Source organism: Falco cherrug, chromosome 6, assembly GCF_023634085.1.
Source record: "Falco cherrug isolate bFalChe1 chromosome 6, bFalChe1.pri, whole genome shotgun sequence".
NCBI classification, from domain to species: domain Eukaryota; kingdom Metazoa; phylum Chordata; class Aves; order Falconiformes; family Falconidae; genus Falco; species Falco cherrug.
Window position 1 is genome coordinate 59540957 of NC_073702.1, and position 26099 is coordinate 59567055.

At 41.2% G+C, this 26099-nt stretch overlaps 1 protein-coding gene and 1 long non-coding RNA gene across 12 annotated transcripts in view; one reads left to right on the plus strand and one right to left on the minus strand.

The window, feature by feature from the left end:
• The first annotated feature begins 1459 nt into the window (after positions 1-1459).
• LOC114017127 (uncharacterized) lies at positions 1460-5063 on the plus strand. Its single transcript, XR_003562002.2, has 2 exons — positions 1460-1534; positions 4890-5063. It is a non-coding gene; the product is annotated as an uncharacterized LOC114017127 (long non-coding RNA).
• Positions 5064-7461: 2398 nt separating this feature from the next.
• PKIB (cAMP-dependent protein kinase inhibitor beta) overlaps positions 7462-26099 on the minus strand; it is a 56083-nt gene continuing 37445 nt past the window's right edge. For 8 of the 11 annotated variants that reach the window (XM_027811952.2, XM_055713751.1, XM_055713759.1 and 5 more), the window contains 2 exons: positions 13486-13660; positions 7462-8398 (listed from right to left, as the gene is read on the minus strand). In XM_027811952.2, the coding sequence (XP_027667753.1) occupies positions 8313-8398; positions 13486-13633 (234 nt within the window). In that variant the 5' untranslated portion in view covers positions 13634-13660 and the 3' untranslated portion in view covers positions 7462-8312. Of the gene's footprint in view, positions 8399-13485; positions 13661-14619; positions 14786-16843; positions 17027-26099 lie in introns of all 11 variants that reach the window. The other 3 variants (XM_055713754.1, XM_055713755.1, XM_055713758.1) reach the window with 2 other exon arrangements.

Consider the following 26099-nt stretch of genomic DNA (forward strand, 5'->3'; position numbering starts at 1 on the left):
GTTATCAATTGATGGGCCTGTTGCTGATGAAAAAATGCCTGGCAGAGATCAGGCAGAGGTGCTTCCGAAATGAAATCTCTCCTGGGTGACCTAGATAGAATTATGCACCTAACTGGATTAATTCAAGAGTGCAACTATATCCCTGCTTTAAATATTTGTTTGTGACCAAGCATTGAGTCATTTCTGAGTTTTCATGAGTTGAAACATGTAAACTTCCTGGAACACAAAATTCTAGGACAACTTGAAGCATTGCTGTGTTCAATTAGCTCATTACTAGCTTTAAATAGGGACTAGTGCCAAGACAAATTTGGTGGAAGCATTGGTCTGCTTGGAGACAATCCTACAGAAAAAGAAGTAAGAGTGTTCTCTTCAGTCTGGCATACAAAACTCCAGTCACTGCAAGTTAAGTCTAGAGAAATTTATGTTAAAAATTAAGTGCATATTACCTGTGAGGACACTTAATCCCTTGACCAACTTTCAAACTGCCTTAACTAGACTTTCCATCCCTACAAGCTGTAAACTGCTAACAACCACGCTATTAGACATAATGCAGGAAGTAATTCAAAGAAGTTCTGGATTAAGCAAGAAATCACATGAGATGGTCACAACGGGCAAGTCTAAACCAGGAAACTTAAAAATATATCCCACTTGCTGAGTGTGGGTTTGTACTTTGCCAAATCTAGAGTCTACTATGGGAGAAGATGCAGATATGCACAGAAGGGAAAACAGGCATGTAGTCCCTGCCTGGATAATCATGGGACTCACTTTCCGAACTGTACTGCAGCAAGTGCCAGTGGGGAAGTATAAGTACATCCACTATTCCTTTAATGCTATACATCCATGTGTACATGTTTCAAAAGATTTTCCCCTCAGTGTGGCAGTGATGAACATAACCCAGACCCTCTATGTTTCACAAAATCCTTAACTAATCTTGTAGTAGTTAAACAAGGCTTCTAATCACATCTTCCTCCAGACCTTTGAAACTTTCTTGAGCAGCTGATCAGCGCTGCAGCCAGAGCTCAGGACACCCGGAGTCCAGAGCCAGTGGAGGGTACAGGAGCAGGCAGGCTCACATCCACAGCTGGCCCAGCTGTTCTGCTAAAAGGAGAGCTATGAACAGGAAACATGGCACGACTTTCACACCCTTAACTCTGACTCATTGTCCTTTTTCTCCCCCACCCTTAAATACACTCCTTACATGTCAGCATTTCATTTTATCCGTTATAAATTTTCCTAGAAGTTTCTACTCATAATAGCCCATGCTGAAGAAAAAAAAAAAAAAAAAAAAAGCAAAAAAAGCAAAGAGTTCAAAGGCATGCTGGGAAAAAAAAAAAAAAAAAAGCAAAGAGTTCAAAGGCTCTCTGAAACTTGCCTGAAAGAAACTTATTTCAGCACTTTCTTATATTGCAACACCACCTCTATTTGCATAAAACCATGCTATTTTTTTTTCTAGAGAAGCTTTCCATCTCACAGTGCTCAAGACAACGACTATTCAGGGACAGGCTCAAGGGTCTTTAATGAGTCTGTCGGATAGGTAAGATCTCTACCTGGTATTTGCTGGGAGGAATAGCAATGAACTGTCCTTCTATCATCTCATTTTACAGAACTACAGAGGCAATTAAAGAGACTAGTTTCTTATATTGTGTGTTTAAAGCACTAACAGTTGATCTTGGACATAAGGAGACACAAGCGAGTGAAGCAAGGTGTTAGCACTAGAGAAAGGGAGTAGATGGATGTGAGCTTTGAATGGTTAGACGAGAAATTCAGAGGGATGGAAGGAATGGGATGGGTTTGTTGAACAGTTGAAGCAGAAGATGAGTACATAACCGGTGGTAAGACCAAGCAGGTTCACACCGCGTAGCTTTCCCGTGAATGTGTGTATGGCAGTTTTCCCGTTTTTCACTTCAAGAGCGCTTTTCTTCCATGGTGCGCAGGGTAGTATTGCCCAGCCCCTGCTGGCCTGGAAGCCGGAGGTGGCCTGGGTGGCTGCCGGGGACGGGCCGGCTGGCTGGGCGCTGCGCGGCTGTGTGCGGGGGGCTGCTGCCGTGGAGGGGCTGCTGGGGGCCGTGGAGGGGCTGCTGGGGGCCGGGGGGACCTGCAGGAGCGACAGCTGTGCTGGAGAGCAGCAATTAACGTTCCTGTGAATAAACTGCGTATTTAGCTGACCAGAGGGACACCGGCGCGGGCCGTGTGGCAGGCTCCTCTGAGGGGCGCGCACCCGCCCGCGCGGCAGCGCAGCAGGGGCTGCCGGAGGGGTGCGGGGGCGAAGGGCGGCCCGGCTCACACCCGCTCCCCGCACGCTTTTGGTGAGCGGGGTCTCGGGCGCCCTGTCTCGCCGGGCAGCTCCAGGCGCCCCGGGGAGCCCCGTCCTTCGTCCCGCGGGCGCCCCGTGGCCGCGGCGCTGCCACAGCTCCCCCTCCGCGTTACGATGCCTGCCGAGGCAGGCCCAGGCGCTGCCGTTTCCGAGGCGCTGCGTGCCGGCAGGCGGAAAGGGGCGAGGCTGTGAGGAGGGCGAAGGCTCGGCCCTGTGCCTGGCGCGGGCTCGGGCGCCATCTTGTGCCCGCCGGGCGGGAAGTGCCGGCACTGGGGCCTGGCGGTGGCGGCGCCCCCGGGCCAAAGGGGCGCCTGTCCCCTCAGGAAGCCGGGTGCGTTATGAGAAAACTACTTCTGGAATGCTGCTCGGAGTTAACAGCAGTTTACGTGCTCCTTCTTTTTGTTTACGTTGCTGATATATCATTTCCAGTCATGCCTAAAGGCTCTGGAAAAAAATAAAATTTATAGGAAGGTTAAACCAGTCTCTCACAGATTAGCTTTTCTGCACGTTTTATGATGAGCACTGGATTTACAGCATCAGCCACTGCACAGCAGAGTCCCAGGAATGCAGCACTGGTGAGGACTGCTTAAATCCTCACATCAGGGCCTTTTACACTGGAGGCAATTGCTGAATATATGTTTAATTCAGAAAAGCCCACGGCACCCAGGCTTTGTATTAACAGCCAAAAAAACTTCCATTTTTCTATCAAATGCAAGTCTTGCATTAAAATCAGGAGGTCAGGTGTTAGGACATGGCACAGGACAGGGCAGAGTGGTGGCTTTCAGGCCTACTGTTGCTCCAGCTGTCTTGGGGATATGAGTTGGTTCCACTGGGCTGAGCAGAGAAAGTCAACCAAAATAATGAAATAAAATACCAGCTTTTGGTATTTATTGCTAATTACTCTCTGAAGTAGAACAGCTTCAGGTGGGGAAGATAAAACTGAGTTGTCCCTAAATAAGGTCAAAAGCAGTCATCTATGGCAGTATTGGTACCCCAGCCCAAATCGCAGAGCGAGCGTTTAAATCTGGGTAGGCTAGCAAACCTGACTTAGACACCTGTTTTATGACAGAGTCTACAGGTTGAAAATACTTTTGGCTAGTTCACCCTTGGTGCCCAAGTCCAGCATCTTTCCTTTGCTCATGCAGTGTGAGTTTCCACTGAGAGGTCTGGGCCTCCAGACTGGAGATGATGAGCTCTTGGTGGCTGAGCAAGGAGTAAGCTGCAAGGGGCACCAGGAAGGAGTGCTGCGCATCTCCAAAGGGCAGCCCACTGGAGTGGGGAAGCTTCAGCTGGCATTATTTTCCCAAGCTTAACCTAAGCCATTGGAACAGCGTTCTCAGCAACAGGAGATGTCTCCTGTTTGTGATCACCCAAGTTTCTGAATACAGAGACACCAAGGTACTGGACCTTTAGCGAAGCCCTTGAAGTGAACGTCTCAGGTTGGCTGGAGACAGTCTCTCACCAGGCCAGCTCACATCCTCTTTGTACTTTTGCTGTCAAGCAGCTAGTTTTGAGGTCTCTTAAACTGTCTCTGTCCGTTTCTTTGCACAAATTACCTGGCAGGTTGAGAATCCCACTAGATGGCAGGGCAGTTTAAGCCCTTGTTATTTCTGACCAAACCGTGTCAGAGGAAGTGCCCTGGGACACCACTGGCCCGTTCTGTGTGGACCTTGGGGAAGCCACATGCACCACGGTGGGTCTGGGGCTTCTGCCCACTGAGCACAGGAAATATAGCCTGTGCCAACCAGGTGGAGAAATCCACGCAGAAATCTCTGTTCAATTCTTTTTCACAGGCTTTATCACACACAGAGCACCAGCAGACAAAAGAGATGAATATGAACTAGCCCTAAGTAATTTGCTAAATCTTGAAGTATTCCTCTTTGTATGTGTGATACATAAAGGACATTTGACATACTGATGGTAAAATGTAGTTTAGACCTCTTCTAGCCACTGCTCTGTTGTCATTTTTAACTAATGCAGTTGCAGTTATATTATTTTGTGTGATTGCCACTGTGTGAAAGCTACACAACAGAGAAATGGCCACTCTAGGTCAGATTGTAGGTCTCTATAGCTGAATATGATGTCTTGAATAGTGCAAACATATGATGTTTCCACAGACTAGCCTCCTTGCCTCCAAGCATTTGTGTTCGTGGACTTTCTGAGTTGGGAGAAATTTTCTGTATGATAAGTAACTCATGAAGTTAGATATAATTCACACTGTAGTTGGTATAACACCAATCTTTGTCTTCAGTGACAACTAGATCTAACTTGTATGTTACTGTACTATCAATGATTTTGAAATTTCTTTTAAAATATACCACTTTGCAAACTGTTTCCCACTCATTTCATCCATCCAAGATCAGCCTGTGCAGTATTACGTCAGAATGATGGTGTATGACACAGGGGAGATAGCTGCATAAGGAATCATAGCAAATAAGCTTCATTTTAAAAAATGCTTAATTACTTCGCTTAATGTTTCTAAATGAGAATATTCTAATAATCAGTCCCCTATCTCAAAACCCATTTAGTCCTTTATTGCCTTCCAGATAACAAATTGAACTTTCCTGTTTTATAGGAACAAAAGATGTGCCTCGGCATGTTCATCCGCCTCTTACATGAAGGTTCTGATGAAGGGCTGACCCAAAGAAAATTACCTTCTTAATGACATCTGGAAAAGATTGAGGCCAATTCTCTGTATGCTCAAACTATGTGAATTGTTTTATATATGCACAATGAAGTTACAAGTGTATTTTCTGTCTTTTTTTTTTTTTAATATGCAGTGGCTAAGAATGAATAATTGCTTCATTAAGTTCTAAAATTTGGAAACAGTTACCCTTTTTGCTTGGCACTAAAATGAATTTCTTTGCTTTATAAAAGCCCAGGATAGTGTTGTAAGCTGATGAAAAAGATGCTATTACCTGTGCCACACTTGGTGGAATGGAAATTGGGATTAATGCATTATAATACCAGATTAGCCTTAATAGAAGTTTGCTGCTGTAATTTATCAAGGTAATTAAGTATGTACCTAATTTTAGGCACTAAGTAGTTCTATTGACTTCCGTGAGACTAGTCTGCATTTAAAGCTAAGCATGGTTTAAAATACTCTGCTGATTCAGGGCCATAACTTTTTTACCCTGTGGATTAAGAGAATGCACTGTCATCAATTACCCATTAGCTGAGCTAATGGGAGGGTGGTATAGCCTGGATAATGGTTGAAGCTGGATAAACTGTCTCCGTGAGAAATATATTCAGAAGCACTTAATTTGCTCTTTACAGGCTTGGCCAAAGTTTAGTAGAACTATTGCCTGTCTTCAAGTACTAACAAAAAAAATGAACCAGACCTTTCCTAGCTTTAGCTATGCTTAAGATAGTAACCCTACCTAAATCCCAGAGTACTTGACAGCATGGCGTTGAGACCCCCATGCAGCTCTGAAGGGGCTAGCTCCTGTCTGGCTGAGTCAAGTGTAATACACAACTAATAAATCCTTCTGGACCAAAGATTATATGGCACAATGTCTCCTGCACCAACCAGTATTTGTTTACACTGCTCAGATATACACAGCTGCCTCAGAACTGGAAAGGTTTATTTGACAAAATCCAGGGCATACCTAGATATTCCTCTTCTATATCTAAACTAACTACAAAAGAGCTCTCCCACGCAGCCTAGACTAATAATTGTTTAGACACAAAGTGTACATGCATGTGGCAAACAAGTATTTCTGCATCTGTAACTTGGTTAATCTGCAACTAGATAATGCACAGGCAAATGAGGACTGTGTAGTATGTGACCCACATCTTATAGATCAAACATGGTCATCCTGCTTGTAATTGACTTGCATTTTAAATATGCCTGTTAGTCTTCTTATGCAGTTTTTCTGATTTTCCATTAAAATTCTTCTTTCTATGCAGTGTTTTCTCAATCAGGTTCATACAGCTAAAGTACAAAGTAAGCACCAATTTTGCAGTGTTGATCACTGACTAGTTCTAAACTGTATGTCTGTGAGCAGCTAACTCCATGTATGTATACAGCTGTGGAATGGTTTTTATACAGAGTTTAGCATGAGTAATTTGCGCTAAATTCAGCTGGTTCATAATTGGTGTTTTAATAGTAAAAAACATCAAAGCATCTTAGGCTAACAAAATACCTACTTGAACTATCTATTCCTGTAACCCAAATTTCAGTGTCTGTATTCTGTGAGAGAAGAGTCTAAATATATCCAGCGCTGCAACTGTGAAATAAAAGAATTCAATATAGGCCATGACCCAGAAGAGTACTTTAGCATATGCTCCACTTAATGCATATAAGGAATTCTGTTTCGGCAATACTCAGCTACTTGATTTCCATGGGATCATTTTAACTTCTTAAAATTGAACAATTTTAGGTACTGTGATGCTATAAAGAGGGCTGGTATATGAGAATAGGACTGCAACCCAGAACAAGAGTGTGTACCACAACTACAGTTAGCTCCAAGTCCCTCTCCACTGTGGTTTTCAACTCTGGCCCTGCAGTGTCAGGTAGCTCAGTCTCAGACTTTCTAAAGCCACCTGTATTGCTCCAGTGGAGTAAGTTATTTTACCTTTCCAAACCTGAAAGTAATTCTGGGACATTGCACTTGTTAAATGAAAACATGTAAACGGAGGGAACTGAGTGTCAGTTCAGTTGGATAAAACTGAATCCTTTACTGAATGGTCCCCAAAAGACCCCAAAGACATGCGTGAGTAAACACACAGTAGAAATGGTAGCTGTGTGGAAAGGCCTCTTACAAGCTCTCTGCCAGCTATAAAAGACACAAATATTTTATGGATGGAATACCAGTCAAACGTGGAATGTACCCATCAGAGATGGTATGACTACAGCCCAGCAGGGGGATTGTGTGGGCAAATAAAAGCATTCACTTGTCAGTGTCGGTTAGGTTTCAAGCAGTACATAAACGGCTGCTGCCCTAGGCTGCTGTAAAGGTGCATGTCTGTACCTGAATCTTAGGTCTCCTACAATAAAGGAGTGAATGCTAAGTATTTTCAGGAGCATGACCTCCATAACAAAACAATTCCTTTCAGCAGAGAAAAACCTTTGCTTAAAAATCATTGTAAAAATCACAATGACTGAAACATCTTCATTGTCAGAAAACAATAAAGCAAAACCCAAATGAAATAAAAGGAATATGTATTATGAGATTTTAAGTCTTGTCATATAGAGGAAACATCAAGGAATCAATAGAAGACAGAAAAGATGATAGTTATTTAATTTCTACAGTAAGATTAAACAATTTTAATCACTTACAAACACGGCTACTTTATTTTAGCTACACATGAACAGCTACAATGTTCAGCCTGAAAACAGAAATGACAGAAGTGGCAAGACTGCTAAGTGTGGGAGAACTGATGATCTTCCATAATCAGAGTCAAAAGAGAGTTTGAAAACAAACACTACTTTTTAAGTAGTTTAAAAAAAGCTTTTGGAGACAGGAGGAGGAGAAAAAAAAAGTTGTTTTCATTTCTCACACCCACCTACGTATGCCTAATGAGAACAAAAATCTCAGGAGATAAATTACAGATAATGTCTGTAATCTAATATAAACTTAATACTGCCTTAAGGTGGGGAAAGCGAATACACCTTTGTGTCAGAGAGAAAGAAGGTGTTTTGGGAAATGAAGAAACAGGATTTTTATTCTGAAGTAATCATTAGTTGGTGGAACATCTGCTAGCTGTATTACTTAAAACTGTCAAAGAAGATTAGTTAGGATGAATACTACAGCCATGAGGAAACCCAAAACAAGAGACATATTCTTTAGTTCTCTTCCCATTTGAATGTACAGAACATTGGTTTTGAAGGACAACAGTAGAAAAAATAGTAGTTCCACATTAATGTTATCTAGGTACAAGTGCGTTGCAAAATCTTGTCTGTGCTGCTAAAGTTGCTACTGCACTTCAGAAGAGGTGACACAGGGAAACTGGAAAGTCTGTCGATGGGTTTCATTAATCCAGCAGTCCTCAGGTGTTAGGAATCATTGCTTTTTCCTTCCGCCTCTTGACTTTCCAGGAAGGCTTTGGATGGTGGCACTTCTCCACCCTCTGCTCCTTCATCTAAAAAAAACCCAAACAAACCAGAATTAAAACATTTATAGCACACACATTCTTAGTTTTTTTAATGCAGTCAAATATTTGGGTTTACTGGTTATCTCTGTTTGGATTGCCTATTTATTACCACACTCACAGGTGCTTTAGAAAGAGAGGTTAACTTGAAAGTTAAAGAACTTGCAGGAGCATCTTCCAAAAGCAATTCCCTATTGAGGTTGATTTGCCTGCTCCTTGCACATGCTGATCAATGTGCCTTTGGTTGTAAGAAGCAGATTGGAGATGACTTTTTATTATTGTTATTCTTTTTTTCTGGGTCATTTCTGAAGTCAAGTTAGAATAATGCATTCCTCTGAGCACTGCTTGGTTTCAGGTACATAACATTTCAGTTTATAAAAAATGCTAGATACCTGGCTGACCACCTTTGCCAAGAAATACCTAGGCAAATTCACCCCGTCTTCGTAAGATAAGGGGATTTTTTTGTTACTCTGATTTGGAAGTTCACTCTTCCATAGGTTAGAGTTGAATGCTTACCTGATTAATATAAGTAAAAGCTGCCTATCGTGTGCGGTCATTAGATGGAGAGTTCCACGCTGTCGCTTTTGATGCTCAAATTGTCTCACTGAGAAACAGGAACTACACTTGCCTCCATCTCCTTGCAAAGCACAATAATTTTCACACTACCTTCAAGTCTCACATGGCATTTACCGGTTCTAACAGAATACCCAAATGTAAAACAGGTTTTAAGGTCAAGGAGAGGTCTATTTAGCATACCTGGCTGTGCAGTCTCCCACTTTAATAGTTGTAATCTCAGTGGTACATTTTCAGCTATTTGCTCTGGAGACTTGCCATAAATTATCAAAATCAGACAAAAGAGTTATATATTTTGCTCTCTACATATCACAGCAAATAGATAACACTGTACACCATTTACCATCTAAAGCTCTTGGCAGAAACCGCTTGATGTTGCAAGTCTGCCCAGAGGCTTCGTAATCTTATATTGGTAAATTAAGAACTGGGTTATTTCATGGAATCTTAGAATTACAGAATGGTTTGTGTTGGAAGGGACCTTAAAGACTCTAGTTCCAAGCCCCCTGCCATAAGCAGGGACACCTTCCACTAGACCAGGTTGCTCACAGCCCCATCCAGCCTGGCCTGGAACACTTCCAGGGATGGGGCATCCACAGCTTCTCTGGGAAACCTGTGCCAGTGCCTCACCATGCTCACAGGAAAGAATTTCTTCCTAGTATCTAATCTAAATCTACCCTCTTTTAGTTTAAAGTCACTACCCCTTGTCCTATCACTACTACAAGCCCCTGTAAAAAGTCCCTCTCCAGGGACTTTTCTACTTTTGATACCCCTCAGCATTATGTAGGACAGCACTGTGAGGAAAGGAAGACAGAGCAATGTCCTCAATTGGCTATTTCTGTGTGGGGTTGGAAGTCTAGTATTAGTGGAGTCTTGCAGACAGGGTGGAGGAAAACAGTTTGTCAGAGAAAATCTAATCTCATAGTTGGTAGCACTTAGGTGTGCAACAGGTGCTAATTTGCTACGTATCAAGATAGTTATACACAGTCACCTAGAAAAATTTCAACAAATAATAAAGGTTATTTGTCGCAGCACTAGCAAAACTATCAAGCTGCAACAAGGTCTTTTACCATCTCATACCAGTGTACTCTTGATGCCAGTCCCTCTGCTGCCTTCTCCTCACCTCTCCTCATCCAGAGTGCCCATTCTCTCTTCTCTCTGCTTCTTCCTCCTCTCTCTTCCTCAGCTGCTCTCTTTTCCTTGGCTGCCCAACCTCTTCACAGAACCAGCCACAGCTGCACCTTGTCTATGTCAGCCAACCCGCCGCCCCTGATGCCAGCCCACAGCTGTATATTATCAATGCCAATTAACCCAGCTTCATTCCTCTACAGTTATTGGCAGAATGCAGATTACCAGACATGGGAGACCAGTTGGCTCTTTGCTCTGAAACTTCTTGCAGACTCCTCTTCAATCTTTGGACCACCAGTGATACCAATTGACTGTTTTTAACATGGTTCCAGTATGGCCTTCTGCCAGACCACCTGTGGAAGGTCTCAGCCCTTCAAAACTTAGCACCATCAGAGGATGATCAGACAGGATACAGATGGTCTTCATTTCAGAGTCAGGCTCTCAGACAAACTGCTGGTGCCAAAATCTCCCCTGCTCTTCTCATGAGAATGTTAATTTGGTGTGGCTTGCAGAGTACGTGGAAATTTATATCGCATAGCTATGATCCTTGTATATTCGTAAAGAATAAAGCAAAGTCTCTTTTCTCTTCTAAACCAGACAAAAGGTATTAGTACATCCTGTTCCTGACCTTTCATTATGACAGCAGCTCACAGCATTTTAGAAAGAGGAAATGTATGATCCAATGAGCATTAGCTAAATTTGAAGCAAGATGGAGAGTCTTCCTCACCATTTCCCATAAACTTCACTGAAACTTTCAGAGTAGAAAAAAAATAGGGCATACTTTATATAGCCACATGTTCCATCTTCTCCACTTTTCTCATTTATCCAGCTTCTTTGTTCTGAGCTGGAAATCACTTTCATTTTTGTAACAGCTTATTGTTAAAGGCAGAAATAGGCAAAAGGAGATGCCTGTTAGAGCCCTAAGCATTTCACAAACTCTTCTGCTGTCACAGCATTTGAACTTCCAAACTTACTTTCCATTTTGATGAATTCTCCTCATTTTGCTTGTTGTCTCATCAGAAGTTTAACTTTACAACACAATGAGGCTGTAATTTCCGTCTATACTCCTGGAATTCCCAACCCAAAAAAGCATCCAAGCAGTTAGATTGGACCTAACTGTATCCTGTATTCATTTCCTATTATCACTACTGCAAACAGCTGATAACAGAAACTGCTCCTTCCAGGCACACTCTGGCACAGCTGTATGTCAATGACAAAAGCAAAAGATAATTCCATGCTCTTAATTGTTCTTCAAATGCTGGCAGTGCTAGTCCTTGTATTTGTAAGAAAGCATCAGTACATTTTGCTAAAACTAATGTAGCTGTGTTTCATTTCTTCTTCTTCTTAATGCATTGGATGGGCACCAAGAGAGAATTATTCTGTCTGGAGGACTAAGTACTTATTTTATGCTGTGCTGTAACATTTCTTTTAACAAGACTTTATCCAGGGGCGGGGGGAAACATTGAAGAGAGAAATTTTGCATGCTTTAAAAAGTATATTTTTTCCAACTACTGAACTTTCCAGAGGCCAAAATTGAACAAACATGACAAACTTATCTACAGCTGTTGTATTCTTTTGTGCTTTGTTTAACATGGTTAATGTAGTGCAGCTCCCTCCAGGTTCACAGCTCTAAACAATACAAAGGTTAGTTCACATAACGTAGCAATGAGTATTTCAGTGGGTTGCACTGGTCACTCCACTTCCGTAGCTCCTGACGCTAATAAGGATGTAAATTCCCATCTACCTCCCCTTTGATAAGGGAAACAGTTCTCTCCTGCTGAAGCCTGACTATGCCAGGTGGAAGAGCTATTTGGAATAAAAGACCCCATAATACTTGAAAACCAAAGCATTAAATGTTAAGTGTCTGTACTGTGGAATGGATTTCCAGTGCTCCAGTCGCACACACCAGAAGAAGAAAATCTGTAGGGACATACTTTTCATATTCCTAGGGGAAAATCTCTCATCAAAAAAAAGGACTTTTAACTGGACTCATAAGGCTCCCCGCTTTACTTTGAATGTACTGTGACACAGTGCCCACCATCCTTCCCACCTGTTCTTCCAGATTCTCCCAGTTCCCCTCACTCCTGCCCTGCAGCCTGAGGGTATTTAATCTTGTTGTCTTTCTGTTTTTCTTCTTTATGTCCACCCTCTTTCCTTCACAAAACTTTGTGCCTTCCTTTTGCAAAAGTAATGCATCCTTCCAGCACCCATTCAGATCGTTATTTTCCTCTCTGTCCCAGATTCAAGCCAGGATGTGGTCATTTGGTCCCTTCTCACTCCTGGAAACATTCTTTCTGCTTGCCCAGCAGTCCTTCATTGGGCCCATGTTGGATTTACATTACAGAACCCCCAACACATGAATATAAATTAAATCAGCAAAGCAAGAACAACTTGTAATCAAAACACACACACACACACACACAGAGCCTTTATGATGCTTTATGAGGCTGTAAACTCAACATCCTGTAATTGCTTCAGGCAATGTACAAGCAGGACATGCAGGACGCATCCTCAGAGCCTGACAATCCCTCCTACAATCTATCTCAGTTCAGATTAACAGACCCTCCACTCCTCAGCACAGGCCTGCCTCCCACTGTGCTGCACCCACACCATTGCTGCTCCTGGATGTGGGACCACCAGTTATCGTGGCATTTGTCACAGCAGCAACAGTGATGGGCATGAGAAGAAAAAGTCACTTCCACACCAGAACCTAAAGAAATAGGTGCAATTCATGCTTAGGGCCAACCTATAATTCTCACTTCATAGGCATTAGAAACCAGACTTATGAATCTGAAAATCCCCCAAAAGTAAAAAGAACTCAAATATAAAGCTGGTGTTGATTAGACCTATGCTAAATTAACAGAGCACCTTATCAAATTAAAGGATGTGCCAAAATAGGACACTGGTCTTAGACAGCAAAGTTGAAACCCTACTAGCAGGAATAAATCACTGTAAAACCCAACTTTCAACGTATATGCCTGAGTTAAAATAGTTGTAATTGGATTAACAGCACAGCTTGCTGTCTTGTTCTAAATGACCTCAGTGCAGGACTAAATACTAATTTATAGCTGGAGTGACGGTTTTCTAAGCTGCCCAGCAATGCAACTGTGTTTGTTCTTCCTCAGAGGAACTGGAATTCAGTTCCCAGCACATTTCCCCAGGCTGCTAAACACTGAATCTGTGGGTGGATATGGCAGACTTAGTCTGGGTTAAAATTAACGTGTCTCATCAGTAGGTAGAAGTGGTAACTGCTTTGGAAGTTAATCCTAAATGAAGAAATATTAGTATTGACATCAAAACTGCGTGGTGGCAGAAATCTTAAGGAGAAAGCAAAGGACAACTGCATAAAAATGTCAGTTTCTTGAATGTGCAGCCATTACCTTCTGAAACGGAGAGCTCAGCCAGTTTGTGTGGCAGGTCTGAAGTCCCAGCACCAGCAGGAGAGCCCAGAATATCTGGTAAGGCATTCCGGCGGCCTGCCCGTCCTGATGCTGCAAAATCTGTGACCACAGGCTCTACATCAGTCATTGCTGACTCCTTTCCTCATAGCAACATCTGCATATGGAACAAACATAGGAAGAAAACAGCTGTAGCCCAGATGGATGCTTATCACCTGCTCAACAATACAATAGCCATAAGGGGTCTTTTGTTATTAAAAGCCATGTATTTCAATGCTGAGTGCTCAAGCTTCATATGTACCCCAGAAGAAGATAAAAGAATCTCTCTGCATTTCCTTATGTTGCCATTTGCACATCAGACTAGCACAATGAACTGCTCTGTACCTACAAGAAACCTGTGGCCAGGGTCAGCAACAGCCCTTCCTGCAGGCTACTTGTATGTCTTTTTGTGACCTGATCCCTCTTTTTAAGTGGTTGTGCCATACAGCCACTGGGAAAGGAACCGAAACTATTTTGTCATACTGTCTCTGTGAAGCAAAGCATGTTTTCTTTATTATGAATCTTGTTTAGATTCTTATTTAGAATCTTGTTTGAACAAACTCCTTTCACAGAGGAGAAAATTATATTAAAAAGACCTCTCAAAATACGAACAAAAACTCTTCATAACATTTCTTTATCCTGCAGATATCAAACCATTTATTTTCCTCTGCTCCTTGTCAGCTTCAACCTTAGCTTATGTATGTGATTTTTACCTAATAAATAATTGAATCTTGAAAATAACAGAACCAACAGTGTTCTGCTCCCTCAATCCCTGTCTCAAAGCCCATTGAATTGAACAGGAAAACTGCTGCTTTGGACAGCTTTGGACCAGGCATTGAGGTGTTTGCAGGACCACATGCCAGGGCACCAGCTTGACTGAGAATACCTGGAGCAGAAGGAGGTGATACTTAGCTGCAAGTAGCACACGGGGATAGTGCATGAAAAAACTGCCATTAGCAGTTGTATTATTAAGAATCACTAAATACTATCATACCAGAATAATACCCAATAATTTCTGATAATTAACAGTATTTTCGGATAATTAGACACAAACTGTTAGTTAAAAACAATATTTACTTGCTCTTTATGAATGCAGTTCTGTGTGCAATGTGGGAACAGGCAGGTTGTCTCTCTGTAAATACAGTCAGTGCTTTGTGCAGGAGAGGTTACAGATGGGGCTGGAGACCAATGTGACGGAAGGCTGTCGGCTTTCAGCTGACAACTGGCTGTATTAGATTAAGAACTGGATAAGGAAAGTCTCAGTCATTTTAGTGTTGCTCATACAAGAAGCAAAGCATCATAGTCCCCCCTTCTAAAATTCTGCTAAGGTTGGAAAATAGCAGTACTCTCATTTCAGGGATAGAAAAACTGAGGCAAATAGAGAGCAAACATGACTTGCTCTGATGTGCAGGAAGGGAGGCGTAGAAATTTGATTACTGATGCTGACCTGGCATTTCGACTGCAAAGAACATTTTCCTTTTCTCCCTCAAAATGCCTTTCAGCTATGTCACTCCAACAAGAATAAATATTCTTAATCTTCATTGTATCTTTGTAATAAATGAATCCTTCTTGGCAAGAAACGAAGGCATGAGTAAAATCTGCAATTCTGAAAGATGACTTGAACATGCAAATAAACCACTTTCTTTAACCAAAGTCAGCAACTGAAAAGTTCTGACCTGGAGATTTAGCAGGAAGTTGCTGTCTTGCATGAAAACAGTCACATGAAGCCCAAATGAACCTTCTCCATAAGTAGCAAAAATATAAAAACTATATATGGAGATTCAAAAATGCAACTTTGAGAAAGTATACACAGTATGGGTAAACATTCTCAGTTACATAGAGCATTATACTATGTATGCATTAAAATGGGTGAGGTCACCACTTGACAAGAAATATCAAAATAAAGAAAATGAATCCATATTTACAGACCCAGTCTCACGGCTTTTTGTGGGTGTTCATATTTACTTAACTGTAGGTGTCCTAAATATGTTTCTCCTCATGCTCACCAGAACAAGTATAGAGACTGTAAATTACACTTCAGAAAATACTCAGGATCTCCTTTTGCTTATGTTAAAATTTATTCCCAATGTCAAAATACTAGTGTTGCTGCAGTACCTGCCCATTTCATTTCAGCCATTTAGTTGGTGAGACAATAATACTGTTGTAAGCTGACTGCTGTTCACATAAGGATCTACAGAATTACATTAACATCAAAACACACCAAACTTTCTCAAGCCTGTCTTGTGGATGCCCACCCCACCCCCGCCCCACCTTGCATGGATGTTTTGGTCCTTAAATGGTTACTTTTTAAATGCAGAAAATTGGCTCTGCAACTTATGCTATATGAAACTACTCACTTAAGTACAGTTTCCTCTTATCCACCTTGTGCACTTGTTTCAAATCCCTCCCTTTCCTCTCCAGATCTTTTTCTCCACTGATAGCATCTCCTTTCATTGCATAATACTAGATCAACCCAGAAAGAGGATGATGGACACAGTCTGACATGCTTTTATGTTGGTGAATTTTGATTTATGCACTTGATTAAGAAAGCGTACAGAGACAAACCTAGAACATCTGTCAGACAGAAAATCAGCTGATCGTTATCCATCAGTCCAGTGGCCATAACTCAAATGTAGCTATCTAATAATAATAAAAGTACACCACCCTTTATACATGTAGCAGTTATCACTAAGTTTTCACTTTTGTTTTTTCTATACTACACTTAAGGTATTACAGGCTGAGAGGAAGAGTGCGTTCAAAAGTTAAGGGCTACCCCTGTGCTAGCACAGGATGTTCTCTAAGTATATTTTAAAGATGAGGGACTACCCCAGCAGGCTTAGACTTGACATTGCAAATCAAAACTTAAGTCCATTTAGGTCCATATAAATAAAAACCTAAGTCTACCTCCAAACATAATACAGATCGTATTCAAAATAGCTTGCTGCTCTACTTCAGATAAATGGCACTTTGTTCTTTAATGATGTAAGAAATTTCTTTAATTTCATTCTGATGCTCTCTTATAATAGCATTTTCTAAGGCCTACAACCAAGTAAGGATGTAGAGTTTCTTCACTCTTCATCTGTTTTCTACATTTAATTTTTTTAACATATCCATCAGGAAATACCTATCTTTTTGGCATCTTCTTGCATCTGTTATGTGTAGTAGTTTTCACGCTTCCTCAGAAAGTAACAGAGTGTGCACAGCATCTATTTTCCCAGTTCCACTCCTCCTTCCACTGCCAACATCTTCAGCTTCACTGAACTCATTTTTCTGTAGCCTTATCCAAGTTAAAGATACTTACACCTTGGCAATGCCTGCATGCAGTAGCTTCTCTCAGCTTCCAAATTACTGTTGTCATTCTTCTCCCATGTCACTGCTCACCACAATAATGGTGTGCAGCTCTAAAAGAATAGTGACAGATTTCCAGAGCAGAAGGTTCTGCAGATCTCTGGCTCCCTTTTTTCCATAGCAAAACCCAGACCACCTAAAAGCAGAAGGGGACTGGGTGGAAAACAGAGTTGAGCAGGAATGTAGACTGTTTGCAGAGGATCTACAGCAGGAAGGCAAGTGGACCTCCCAAAAAAGCTCACGCACTAAAATTGGAGACCGAAGGCTTTGACTGGCATCTCAGCTAGTACTCCATCAGCACTCCATGGCACCAGCCTAACTTTGCAGCTCATTTTTGGGCCATGCCATAGCACTAAGGGATTTTTGGGAGTACTAGGTTAACCTTCTCATCTAGGCCTCTGAAATCCCTGCAGGACCACCCACAATGCACAACAGATCACTCAGGTGTGCAAGGGGGAAAGAAATGCTCTGCTGGTGAAAACTGGCTACAAACAGAAGTGAGACTCTATTACTGTATCTATGAGACATTCAAGTTAAGTGTCCTCAGACAAAGCAATGGCAGGTAAACTACCAGTGGGATTTTCTCTGAAGGAGACAGTTTTTTAATCTTTGAATCTTCTTTGGTTGGCAGCATAGCCAGCCCCTTGTCGGGAAATGAATCACAGAAGCTGGTGAGAATTTATTTAAATAAATGACAAAGGAAAAGAACAAACAAGTCTCCTGAAACAACTTGTGTTGAGGAGCAAGGGAAAAAATGCTTTAAGGTGCTCACTTGTGGCAGGTGCCACAGCCCACATGGTCCACATTAAACATCAGTGCTGTCTCTTCCTCACCCTATCTGTTAGGAAGTAGATAAATCTTCTGATCTTCTACTGTCTTATACAGAGACAAAATACTGGTTTTGTTCTGCTTGGAAGGACAAACTATTCCTCAGGAAATTTCAAAAGGTTTCTGACATTACTATTGTTGCAACTCTGTGCAGGAGACTGAAAGACCAAACACATCACTCCTTGCCACTCAGGCACTTCTCTCAAAAACCTTTTCCTTAGGTCTTACAAATAGTCTCCGTCTGCACTATCAGAGAAAGCTACACCTCCCAAACAGTTCCTTTTGAATGCCCCTTAGTAGGAACAAACTGGAAAGCATGAAATCTTCTCACAAACACCTGAAAAATACAATAGCCAAGTAGGACTTTTAGAGCCAGACTGATTGATTCTATGTCTTGATGGTCTCCTACTGCAAGATGCATTTCAGCATCTTACTATATTCAGAAAGTACTTCAGTCCTTTCAGTTGTGTTTAGTTGTTTTTTATTTACTTGTAAGTAATGTGTTCTCCAAGCACCTTTACTCCAAAAGCCTGTAGGTTCCTAAGTTTCTAAGTAAGGAGAACAGAAAACTTACTGAATTAAATGCTTCCCACTGCGCAATCGAAATGAAAATCACATCTCCTTGCTAGGCAGTTGCCATGCTTTCAAATCCTCTTCTGCTGTGGCTGCATCCTGATAGATTTACCTCCTCTTCCCAAAAATCTCAGGATAGGAACTTTCTCATTATATCTGCCCATGTCATCCTTACACTTTATCCTAAGGCATTACTGGACCACAGAAAAAAAATCTAGGAACATTCATGCTTTCAAGGAAGACAGTCCAGAGATTATGATGATGACCAACAGTAACCTGGGCACTCGCATAACGATTTTTGTGAGAAAAATTTCTGTTACGTATGTTTTCACATCAATAACATTTGTAACAGACCTGTAAACCTAGTGCTGGGAAGCACACAGAAAGATAAGGAAGCAGTCTTTACCATATCTATATCAAACAAGGAGTCTGGGTTGTTCGGGGCTTAGGACAGGAGACCACACATTTCTTAATACACAGAAGCAATATAGCTAACTATATGAAAGTTAGAAGTGAATCACTCAGGAAAAAAAGTAAATTTGTTAGCTTTCAGATTTTTCAATACATCAGGAAGTTGAAACAAGAGTTCCTTTTATTATTTCATGTTAGAAAGATGATGTGCGTTTCCTGTACCAACAGAGATGGCCTCTCTAGTGCATGTCCTCTGAAAAATTCATGAGTTGTTTTCCCATACAGGGAAACTAAATTTTATCCCATCTCAGTAAATCTACAGTGCAGAAGCATATCTGAGTCCTACACCTTCTGTCTCAGTCCGAATGTTACAGCCCATATAACACATGATATTATTTGGATTGTATTTGAAAGTTTGGTATATTGTATAACAGGTTTTCACTTTCGGTTCTTTGCAGTGTACACAGCTGGACAGACATTTAACATATATGTCTTCTGTGTTTCTTCTGCTCTAGATACGTGACCTGCTCTACACTCTTGCACCAGTGGCAACACCCATACTGATAATGTGCAAAAATGGCTTCCATACATGATTTTCCTAGTCCCAAACTGGTCAGTCTGGGATACCAAGGTTACACCATTCCTCCATTTCCTGCCTCAGTGCTCTCAGAAGCACTGAATGAAGGTCCAAGATCTTGATCATGTTCACACACTCGATCAGTTTGGGGCACAGAATCTGAAAACCTTGACCAAAGCTGTAGTATAGAGACAGGAGCTGACGAATTTTGCCCTTTGGTGGGTCCAATTTCTAGATAAATCTTGGCTATGCTTTCTTGAGGAATGGTTGAAGATGGGGAATTAATTTTAGTAAGTATTAAGGACTATCACAAACCTCGCCAAGCTTCAGCTTCAAATGCCATGTATATCTTAACTTTTGCTGTCTCCTGTATACAATATCTAAAAAGTGTATATGTGCACTTGCATAGATACTGCAGCTGAAAGGACTGTTGTAAACCAGTATGCCACATCAGCAGTACAAGGTATGTATGGCATGAAACCACTTTCTAGAAAAATGAAACGGGATGGACTTTTTTCTTCTTTAGACTGGTACTTTGAAAATTGCAGCTGAATTTTCTGATCACTTCCATAAAGCAAATTTTATACTCATGGAAAGGACAAGAGAAAAAAACTTATTAGTCATGCTGCTTTTACACTTCTGGAGAATGCACAGATGCCGTGGTGAGGTTCACCCTCTACAAACCTGTACAGGGTAGAACAGCTTTACTGCGTTTGACCCTGAGTACACATAGAGCTCTGATGCACAGAAGAACACATCACAAAGCTAACAGCAGTTCTAAGCAATGGTACTATTTTTCCCTTGTGAAAGAAAATAAGAAAGAGAGGACAAGGGGTCATGATACTGACAAATTAATCAGAAGTTGTCTGCAGCAAGTAATAAATGAAGTGACATTAGCTGAAGGAAGTCAATACCATGCAAGTGAGCAAGTCACTTTCCAAATGTCTCTTGAGTGACCAAAGCAGTAACAGACTTATGCTTTAGCTGACTTCACAGGAAACACAGTTCAACAGGGAAGAAACTCTTAACGCGTCAGCTATGCTGGAAACAAATCAAATGCATCCCCTACTATGGAACAAGAAATGAAGCTCAAAGGTATCAAGCCCACAAACTTAATTCTTCCTCTTATATTTTGGCCATTCAGCTTCACAGAGTTTTCATTTCCTATTGCGAAATGATGGAGAAGTGAAAGGCATGGGGAGTCTGTAACTGCGCTTGTATGTAAAGAGAAGGAGAGATTAAATGACGGTTCATGCGAGATAAATTACATGGCAAGCTAAAGGGACACAGGAAGAAAGGAGAGCTTTGGAAGCTTACTGAGGAAGATAAATGAAATCAGTAATAGGGAGTGTCTTTGGAGGGCAAGCGGGATGGAGGTGGGGAGGAAGAGAGGCTTGGTAAAGCCTGGGGAATGTTTCAGGAGACCAGCTCTGCTGGAGGAAGAGCACAGAGATGGGCATGACACAGAACCCATGGATTAGTAGCAAACTAGCTAGGTAGCAGTACAACAGGATTTTTTTTTTTTTTGCTTAAAAGTATATGTGTGCAGTTACCCCAATATGCCCACATGTAGGAAACCTGAAGAGCCTGCAAGAGAACTACAAGGACAGTTTACTACACCAAGGATTAATTTTTTTTTTTGGAGGGGGATAAACTATTTTGTTAATATGACACATGCTGCAACACCTTGTTAACTGAGTACGTAGTATTTGTGATGACTCTTACAGACTGATTGGTTTGGAACCCTCAAAAGAACAAGCAGCTGCAAGACGAGCTTCTGCGCAGACGTGCCTCTTTTTCACCCTGCCAGCAGCAATCTTCCAGGGGGAAAAGTCCCTGTTTATTTCAGATTCAGACCTCCAAAGGGTCCCCTGGAGGCAGAAGTGGGATTGGTGAAAAGGTTATCTTGCCATTATGAAACTCAGAAGACATAAGCCAGAGCTGCTCTCCATCTAGCCATTGGGTGGCAACAGTCTGGCAGTGAGCAGCAATTGCACGTCAACAGCAGCAGGCACCTTGCTAAATCCCTAAGCCTTCAAAACATGGAACTATTTCCATTAAAAAGCCAGGAAAAGCTCTCAGAAGCACGTTATTGTTTTAGTTATGTAAATGAAAGCTGACTTTTGATTTTATTGTCTTTTTCATGGCCAGATAACATTCCATAATTATATATATTCTGCATTTCTATGACTCTTCCTCCTTTAAAACTATGAGCTGTATTTTTTATGTCCTGGATAAGACCTGGGAAGCATCCTGCCCTATGCGTGGACTTCTTCCCTGATCAGCTTCAGCTGCACTTTACTGATGTGGAAATACTTGTGTTTAGCCAGTTTTGCAGTCACACCCCTTAGTGCTTCTTGGCCTGAAGAGAAGAGAGGATACTCCGTCTTGTAATGGTATGGTTCATGTCTGATAAACATTTTGGAAAAGCTAAAGTGTAACCAAATCAAAGCACCACTCTCCTTAAGTTGAAGTAAAACTTTCCTATTTCAATTTTTCATTTCTGCATTCTGGTTTCATGGTGCCAAGCACACACAAGGAGAAGTCACTATTTCCAGACCAAATATTACTCATAGCAGTCTGTTCTAATAATAAAAGAAAAAACCGACCACCAACAAAAACCAACACAAACCAAACCACAAAAAACCTTAGGTGAAACAGTAATTAATTGCTACTTACTCACAGAGATCTGGATATAGCATTTAAAGCAAAGTTAGCTTAACCCTCAACTCTTTACTGAGCACTCAAAGTACTAAGTACCACTAAAAGCTAATTTTATTTTCTTTAGGACAGCAACAAAGCCTGCCTGCCTTTGTCAAGAGTGAATTTTAAACCTAATGCTCCAAGTTTTTATTATTCAACTAGTTTCCTTAAGCACCAGCCTGAAAGATAAAGCAGGTGGTAACAAGCTATTTCACTAGTGTTTATTGTTGATCTGAGCATCTCTTCCACCCTATCCACAAACAGCAAATACCAGTCTGAGAGCTGCCAAGACGTTTTGTAGACATCACCCCAACACTTCACTCAAACATGGTTCTTGGGGTCTCAGCTTTCTTTGCTTTCATCATGAAGCTCTGCATAACAGGGTCTCAGCTTTCTTTGCTTCCATCATGAAGCTCTGCATAACAGGGTCTCAGCTTTCTTTGCTTTCATCATGAAGCTCTGCATAACAGTTTTCCCCAATATTTATTTATTCTATCTTTTGCTTTAGATGATTCTACTCCACAAATTATCTAGATTTCCTGAACTATTCTTCTGGCTCATCCATGAATGCTTCTGGAAACCCAGTCCAAAATACTTCATTTGGCATTCTTCACTGGATAGGATGTTGGAAAGAATATTGTGTTTGCTCAACTCAATAAATTTTTAGTTAGTTAATAAAATATTATTTTATAACTCAGTTCAAGGGTAGTAAAAGGTGTTTGGATTTGCAAATATAAGTGAACTATTGTAGTATAGTTCTATAAAGCCATCTCAGCTTGAGGAAAAGCTGGTATACCCAAACGTTCTTCCAATTACATTTTTCTAATTAATAAAAGGTATTTTTTCTCCTTAAAAACTTTGTCTTGACCATGTTCTTGGGCCACCACAGGTGCTTAAAAGTTCTATGAAATAATTTTATTTCAGTTTGCCCTCAGGAGAAGATGAACCAACAGAGATCACTGTGCTTTTCACAGTAATAGGACTTTGAGCCCAGGCAGAAAACAGCCATTTGGCATGTGAATTCCGATACAAATCTGGACCCTCAGTTCCCATTTCTGTATGTTCCATTTATATTTTACTTATGCTTTAGCCTATATTTTTGCTTCAGATATATATTTAATATTGAAGAAATGCTGTAATTTTTCATTTTAATTTTCATTTCATTCTCCAACATACTTCATGCTTACTCTAATACAATTCCACTCAGGTCACATCCTCTAGAGCATAACTGTTCAATCTTGGTAGTAGTCCTGTTTACTGAATTTAATGAAAATACAGATAGAAAAATCTGCCCCATCCCATGGTGACTCACCAAGAAAACTGAGATTTGAGAAATGTGTCTTCCTTTAGACCTATAATTTAAGTTAAATAATTACCTTGATTCACAAGACTTTCCAATTATATTTACAATAGAGTTTAACTTACAAATAAAAAAATAAATTAAATCAATTACAATTCACTCAAACATATCCTATAGTATAGGTTTGCATTTTGATCCTGCAGTTATGCATGCACCGCGCTTTATCTAATTGCAAAGCTTCTGTTGCTTCCATTGAAATCTGGTAACAGAGACAGGAGACAGCATGAGGAATGTGCTCTTTGACGTTCAGGAGCAGCTCACTGGATGGGATTTGTCCCACTCAGATCTGGAGATAAAAGCTGTCTCCAGTGGATCAGACACCTGCCCATACAATCTCTTGGTTATTTCTCTGCACCAGAAAGTCTCTGACTGCACCTTAGCGATCAGAGAGCACAGGGTATTTACACACGCACAGGCACAACCAATCTGAACAAGACAAGCCTCAGATTTACTTCGCCGCCAGGAAATTTTGAGACTGGGGGGAATATTTATCAAAATTTCCACAGAATAGGGAACATTGGGGCAGAAATATTTCAGAACATCTTGTCCTTGAATTTTCTGGGAATAAGCTCTACCCTGCTCAATTGAATAGCACTGGTGAAACAGAATTTCAAATAAATGAAAAAAATAACCCCAAACCCACAATCTCTTGAGGACTAATGATAGCCTATACGATTAGCCATGGTACACACTAAGAACTTTTTCCTTGCAACTTATTTTAGATCAATTTTACACTTCAGGTGAAGGGTTCATCTGCAGTACTATACTTGCTCCTGCCTTCCTATTTTTAGCTGACTCCATTTGTTTCCTCAGTGTCTCTGTTGAAAGGATACCATTGATCACAGCGATTGATAAACCTCCCTGAATGTCATGCTATTTCAGTGTGTCTCTTTTTCCTATGAGAATAGGTCTAAGAAGTGAAATTCATACTAGTTATAAGCCTAAAGAAGTTAATAGAATTACACCTGGGATTCATTTAGTTTAACTTCTTCAGTCTTTCAATATACTTCTATTTTATGAAAGTATGAATCATCTCTATTACCCTCCAATGCCTTTAGCCTAGGACATTAAAACAGTCTTCCTATCTTAGAGCTTCATGGGTTTAGACTAGTTTGGAAAAATAGACATTTTTTGATCAAAATTCTTGTAAAATATACTAAGGAAATTATTTTATGGTCTCCCTGAGGTTGCTCAGCAATTGAGGAAAACTATTGTCTCTCAAAAAAGTAAGGCCTAAAAGCAAATCCTTATTTCCAAATACGATACCCTGTCTGTTGTTCAAGAACACCAAACAGTCATTTCCAAGGCATGTACTGGACTGCCAGTCAGATAATTTCCACACAGTTGAATGAATGTATTTTAAATCATTTCCGTTAAAATAATCTCTAATTAAGGCAGATGGCTTTAAGAGAGCCTTTTCCATTTTGGTAAATGATCCTTCAGTAAACATGCCCGGCTATCGAAACACCTGGATAAAGTGCTTCAAATAAGGACCAAACCCGGTGTATTCATACGCCAAATGATAATGAGGCTGGGAAAACAACCAGTACGTACAGGATCATTTAAAAGATGAACAGTAGAAAGCTACAATGTGCCTTTTATAAATGACTTGAATGAAGTATGGCTGGACTCTCCAGCTATTTTAGCTGGAATACCACCAGGCATAGAACTGTTATTTAGCTTTCTTAATCTACATGGGCCATTGATGCTTAAGGAAAAGTGGAAAGATAGAAATCAAAATATAAGAAAGCCATCAACTCTTGCTCCTGTTTGTCATACAAGCAACATGAGTTGGGGGGTTGACATAGTGAAGCTTTTAGTTTTAAAAGTTTAACAATCAGCTTTCTTTCTTCTTGTCTATTACTTTTGATCTAACATTTAGACTGCTATATTCGGACTGAGAAATGGGTTTAATTTTGCCATGTCAGACCAGAGCCATTCTTCCACAAGGTGTAGCAAAAGCAACAAGCAAGATCTGTCTGAACAAACATTTTTGCTTTGCTTTCCTTTGGAGCAGAATTGGATAGGATTTTCATACTGAAAACTGTTTTCCATCGTAAAGGAATCTGCACTTCCACTGCAAAAGGGTCTGTTGGAACCACGCTGTTCCTGAATCACATCAATTTTAACCGACTTTTTTATTAAGTCCAAGCAAGAGAAAGCCCACCAACTGCCGCCAAAGGGTTGTTGCCTGTAGTCAGGGGCTGGCACAGGGTGGGAGGACAGTCAGCTGGAGTTTCTGTGGGTCTGTGAGCTCTGATGGTTAGGCTCTTCATTACCTCTCAAGTTCACACTTGCTGGTTTCATCCCCACAAGCACACAAACACCTCAGCGGGAGTCCTCACCCTAGAAGGAGCCTGTGTACAGCCCCAGTGCTACAGGGCATTTCTTAAAATGTCAGGAGGACAGGAAAGCCCAGACCTTGCTTGGCTTTATCACAGGAGGGTGGTTCCTTTGTGCCCTCATCTGGCTCTGAGACCAAGATGGTCAAACCCTAGCAGCCACACAGGCCATGCAGATGGAGCATCCTCCACCTCCACTCCTCCCTCCCTTACCCTGAAAGATGCAGCACCAGCCCTGCCTCCCCTCCTCCTGCCCTCCCATGACAGCAAACACCTTCCCTCCTCTTTCTCTGTCCTTCTACAGCACCGAATTCCCCACACACCCCTCAGGACACTCTCACTCCACGCAGAATGTGCCAGCCTCTCCCACCCTGCCCACAGCAAGAACCTACACTGTCGCTGCAGAGGCTCTTCC